General features: G+C 55.5%; 1 protein-coding gene across 4 annotated transcripts; it reads right to left on the reverse strand.

The window, feature by feature from the left end:
• Positions 1 to 247: 247 nt before the first annotated feature.
• Positions 248 to 5,101, reverse strand: LOC122926870. Of its 4 annotated transcripts, XM_044278376.1 has the most exons (3): positions 4,399 to 5,097; positions 1,848 to 1,967; positions 248 to 944 (listed from the first exon to the last, which is right to left on the reverse strand). In XM_044278376.1, exons 1-3 carry the CDS (start codon positions 5,057 to 5,059, stop codon positions 349 to 351), a joined length of 1,377 nt encoding a protein of 458 aa, XP_044134311.1. In that variant the 5' UTR covers positions 5,060 to 5,097; the 3' UTR covers positions 248 to 348. The 4 variants fall into 4 exon arrangements, with proteins under 4 accessions (XP_044134311.1, XP_044134310.1, XP_044134312.1 ...); XM_044278375.1 differs by having other exon boundaries at positions 248 to 1,967; positions 4,399 to 5,101; XM_044278377.1 differs by lacking the exon at positions 1,848 to 1,967.
• Between the last annotated feature and the right edge of the window lie 687 nt (positions 5,102 to 5,788).

Raw genomic sequence — 5,788 nt, forward strand, 5'->3', positions numbered from 1 at the left:
TCCCAGCCCCCATATAAATAACCACACGACACAACTGCTTGGATTTAATCGGCCACAGCAGCCGTTTATTAATTAAATACATAACATAACTTAATAAATTAACCAATGACGAGGGAGGTCCTAGAAGCCCCAATGACCTCATCAACACCGTAACAAACCTACGACTCCATCTTGCCCCCAGCCGTTGAACCCAGCTCGGAGGCAGCAACTGATGGACGCCTAGGTCGTTAGTACCGGCTCCTCCATGAGAGTCCAGCCCCTACCGCGGGGCCCTCCCATCCTCAGATACCACCATATTTTTTACTTCCAGGACCTCCCCCGCCTCCAAGAACGCGCAGCTTGACCTCCTCAAGCCTGCGCGTCCCTCCACATCCGTAACGCTATCTCCACTCCATTTTGGATCCCCAAAGACCACAGATCAGTCCCTACCGCATTCAAATGCACTCCATCCGCCCTCCAAAATGCACCGACTCCTTTTTCCAACTCCTCATGACGTACCGCCACAGCCCCATTCCGCGCCATAAACCTGCCCACCGCCCTATTCACCTTGATCCGGGCTTTATTAATGCTCTCGACCGACCTGGCCTCCCTCCACGACTTACGCGGCACTATGTCAGACCACACCGTAACAACACCCGGAAATAACGCCCAAATCCTCAGCAGGTCGAACTTCACATCTCGCACCAACTCCCTAAACGGCCGCCTCCCTAAATCGTTGCCCCCCACATGAAGCACCAACACATCCGGAGGCCTGTCCAACCGTGAAAAACGCTGCACCTCCCGCAAAACCCCACCCCACAACATTCCTCTAACCCCTAACCACCTGACCGTAGCCACCGCCGAGCTCAGCCCCAGCTGGCGGCCATTCGGCCTAACATCGGCTCTAATCGCCCCCCAGAACACATAGGAATGTCCTAAAATCCAGACCAAGGCCACCGGAAAACCTGCAATCAAACAAAAACAAAATTAACTCAGCCCCCCCCAACTACATATCCACAATTACAAAAGACCCAGCCTAACATAAGACCTGAATCGCGCCGACTCCCAACGCCCAATCCTCATAATAACTTCGTCACTGACCCCTAATCTCGCCGCCTCAGTCGCGGCCCCAATCCGGAACGAATGCCCAGAATAATCCTTATCATTCACCCCCAAACTCCGCAAACATTTCCTAAACACCGCTAAGAACTGAAATCTCGACAGAAACGAACCATCCGCATGACGAAAAAACGGCAACCCCTCCGCCACCCTGCCTGACCAGTACCTCCCTACACACTGAACCGGGCACATACCACAACCCGTAACAGAAAACAACGTAACCTGTCGACCCCTGCCCTCCTGATCCGTCTTAGACCTGCGAATCCGCACAACGACCCTATCCTCCCTAAGCTCCACGTCCTCACCAAGCAACCCCCCCGCACGACAAACACTGCCGCTCACCAACTCACCCAACCTGAACGCCCCAAAAAATGCCAACGCAAATGCCGCCTTAAACAACTCCAACTCCCCTCCCAAGCTACACACCATACGCAACTTCTCCCCCATCCGAACCAACAAATCAAACGAAACCGGTCTCCTACTATCTGTCACCCTACCCGCCCCCCTGCGCCAGCCTTTCAAAACCTGCCGCACTAAGAAACATTTAGTTAAATCCTCCAACCCCCGCAGCCGAAAACCAAAAGCTATACCCGCAACTAAACGACTGACCCTTGACACCGACCACCCCTCCCCTTTCAAATGCCCTAACAACATCACCAGCTTGACCCCCCCATCTTCCCCACCCGAACCCCAGTCACCAATCCACCTCTCCCAGATGTCCCACGCCTTCCCATACTCCTTCCACGTACCAGGGCTCAGCGAATCCCTAAGCAACCCCATCACCTCTCCTCCAAGATCCCCCACAGCCACGACGGACACTCCAGACCCTCCAACTCCGCTTCTGGAACAAGAAGCCGGAACCGGTCCCACTGTAAACGAGAAAGAGAGTCCGCCACAGAATTAGTCACACCCGCCACATGCCTCGCCACCACCCAAACATTAATTGACAAACACTGCAACACCAAAAACTGTAACAGCCTAACCACCGGAGGGGAGGACGCTGACAGGCTGTTAATAGCCTGAACAACCCCCAAATTGTCACAATTAAAGCGCACCTTCCTATTCGCAAACCTATCCCCCCACAATACAACCGCCATCACAATAGGAAACAACTCCAACAGCGCAATATTTGACACCCAACCGCGCTCCACCCACGACTCCGGCCATCCGCCCGCACACCACTGCCCCTGACAGTAAGCACCAAAACCCACCCCCCCAGACGCATCCGTATACAACTCAAAATCTGCACAATCGCAAACCTCCCCCATAATCAACGTTCTACCATTATAACGTTCCAAAAACTCTGCCCACACCCTTAAATCGCCCTTCAACTCTTTCCGCAACCTAATAAAGTGATACGGCGCTGACACCCCGGCTGTAGCGGCAGCCAGCCGTCTACAAAAAATCCTCCCCATCGGCATAATTTGACACGCAAAATTAAGCTTCCCCAACAATGACTGCAGCTCCCGCAACCTAATCTTCTCCCTCCCTATGGCCTGACTGATCTCACGCCTCAAATCCAGCAACTTGTCCGCCGGAAGCCGACACTCCATCCTGACCGTGTCTATAACAATCCCCAGAAAACACAACTCGGTAACAGGGCCCACCGTCTTCTCCACCGCTAGCGGCACCCCAAAACGTGCAAAAACCGACTGAACCGTGTGTAACAACAAAGAACATACCCGAGAATTCGCCGGGCCCAAACACAAAAAGTCATCTAGATAGTGGATAACCGACGCACAACCCGAAACCTCCACCACCACCCACTCCAAAAATGAACTGAACGCCTCAAAATACGCACACGAGAGAGAGCACCCCATAGGCAAACATCTATCCACAAAATACTCCCCCCCCCAATAACATCCCAACAAACCCATGCTCTCCACATGCACCGGAAGCAACCGAAACGCCGCTTCAACATCAACTTTTGCCAACAGCGCCCCCTGCCCACACCGTCTCACCCATCCAACAGCCGCATCAAATGACGTATACACCACCGAACACAATTCAGGATCTATACCATCATTGACCGACGCACCCTTCGGAAAAGACAAATGATGAATGAGCCGAAACTTATTCGGCTCCTTCTTGGGCACCACCCCCAAAGGAGACACCCTCAGGCTCGGAAGCGGCGGCACCTTAAACGGGCCCGCCATCCGCCCCAACGCAACCTCCCTATTCAACTTCTCGGTCACCACATCCGCATGCTCAAGCGCGGACCTAAGATTCTTATGAACCACAGGCCCCGCCGTTACCTCTGCCGGGATGCGAAAACCCCACCTAAAACCCTCCCCCAATAGCCTGGCCGCCGCCCGGTCCGGGTACCTATCTAGAAATTCCTGCATCCTTTCCACCCGCACCGGCGTCCGACCCCTTTCCAACACCATCCCCCCCCTTCTGCCTTCCGCCCCTAAAGCAACGGCTAACCCCATGTGCCCCTCCACACCCTGAGCATTCATGCTTGAATTTGCACTTAGCTCCAAATCTGCAGTTCCCCTCATTAAAGAGGAAACATAACCCTTTCGCAGATGCTGCCGCCAATGCCCCCGGGGATGATCCCCCAGGCTCTGACCGAAAGGACTGCCCAGCCCTAGGCGGAGCCGTCACCTTCAACCACAACCCAATGTCTTTGTGGTCCCACCGTATATCTGACCTAACCGCCTTCCGTTGCCGAAACTGCTCGTCATAACGGAGCCACCCCACACCGCCGTACACCCGATACGCCTCCCCTATCGCATCCTGGTAACAGAACAACGCCGAACAACATTCCGGAGCCTTCTCCCCAATGACACTTGCTAATATGGCAAACGCTTGCAGCCAATTAGCAAATGTGCGGGGAATTAACCTATGCCGCCGCTTCTCCTCATCCTCTTTCTTTCCCTCATCTTTCTTCCCCCTATCCAAATTAAACCGTTCCAAAGGAAGCAAGGAAAAAATCTCCACATATTCCCCTTTCCAGATCTTTTCCTTTACCTCCTGCTTCAAATGGGCCCCCAACGGGCCCTCAAAGCACACATACACCTCCCCACGCGCTCTATCATCTAACCTCTGGCCCTCTTCCTCACCCCCAACTTGCGTCTCCACCGACACCACTCCCCCACTCGACCCCGCCACCGGTCCCGGCACCACCCCCCACGCCGGCAATGGCGACCCGCCCGCAGACCCCAAACTAGCCAACCACCCCGCCAAACCCCCCAGCAACTGCCCCAAACCCTTACCTAAATCGCCCATGGCCACCCCCCCCCCCAACACTACCCACCGGGAAACCCTGCGCTAATAAGGGACCCCAATTAGTCTCACCAGGCACCACGGGCGCTGTGATTCCCGCTGCCGCAGATCCTGACTCCCGCCGCACATCCTCTACTTCGGCACTCCTCCTGGACGTAGAAGGCGACTCCTCCCGGACGTCTCGAACTGCCCGCTGGATGATGCTGACTGGCCTCCGGTCCTCTGCCGCCGCTCCCGCTCCTGCACTGGGCCTGCACAGCTCTTCCTGCTCCGACTGCGCAACCCGCCGCACATGGATCTCCTCACCCCGCTGAGTAGACCGCCCGCTGGGACCTGGACTGGGCCGGTCCACCGTTCCTGGTCCCGCATCCTCAGGACTAGCAGGTGAGAGTGGGGGAAGGGGCGTCCCACTCCGCTCCGGGCCCCGCCGTGTACCGGGATTCCTCCCGCGACGAGAGCGCCCTGCTGAAGGCTGAGCAGACCCTCTCCGCCGCGGAGGGTCCCTGGAGGGGCTCCCCACTCGGCGCCGGACCCTGGGGGTGCAGTCAGGACTAAGGCGCGCCGGTGGGACACCCCGCCGCGGCCGGACAGCCCTCACAGTGGGGGTAGCTGCAGAAGCAGGGGCAATGACGCACGCACCCACCTGCTCCTGCAACCAGCCAGGCCCCCGCACCTCCGCCTCCCTGCGCAGCCACTCCAACATCTCCTCTACTGATAACGGCCGCTCCGACATGCTGCCGCTCCGTTTGCTTTCCCTGGCCGAATGCCTCTGCCCCCCGCCTCCTCCTCACTCTGGCCGGCAGCCCCTCCCCCTGTTCCCCTGACTACCCGCGCCCTTTCTAGCCTCCCTGCACCTTAACCCCTCACTCACCTGTCCCCTCTCAGCCAAACGCTCTTCATGGCCGGCCTCCCCTTAACGCTGCGCTTCTTGTCCGGCCTTACTGACTTGTAAACTCCAAACAAAAACGTAAGATCCAGCTTAATTTTGCAGCAAAGAGGAATGCTTTATTGAAGCGATAAAAACTTCCAATACAGGACAGTCTCATCTACGCGTTTCGGACCCTAGGTTTTTTGGTCCTTACTCATAACTCAACCTAGGGTCCGAAACGTGTAGATGAGACTGTCCTGTATTGGAAGTTTTTATTGCTTCAATAAAGTATTCCTCTTTGCTACAAGATTGAGCTGGATCTTATGTTTTTGTAATGGGGAATATTGTCACTTCTGTGGCACCACTGGAGGCACATAACTAACTGGAGGTGCTACATGAGGCATTATAACTACTGGGGGCACTACACTGGCAAATATAATTCCTCGGGGACTACAGGGGGCAGTATAACTACTGAGGGTGCTGTAGGTGGCATTATTACTACTGTGGCCACTATAGTGGGGCTTTATTACTACTGGGAGTACTGTGGAGGGAATTATTAGTGAGCACAATATGGAGAGCACTACTAATACTGGG

Source organism: Bufo gargarizans, chromosome 2, assembly GCF_014858855.1.
Source record: "Bufo gargarizans isolate SCDJY-AF-19 chromosome 2, ASM1485885v1, whole genome shotgun sequence".
In the NCBI taxonomy this organism is placed as follows: Eukaryota; Metazoa; Chordata; class Amphibia; order Anura; family Bufonidae; genus Bufo; species Bufo gargarizans.

What these genes read in the sequence shown, in the direction of transcription:
- LOC122926870 (XM_044278374.1), bottom strand. Translation starts at nt 3,599, where the DNA reads ATGAGGGGAACTGCAGATTTGGAGCTAAGTGCAAATTCAAGCATGAAT.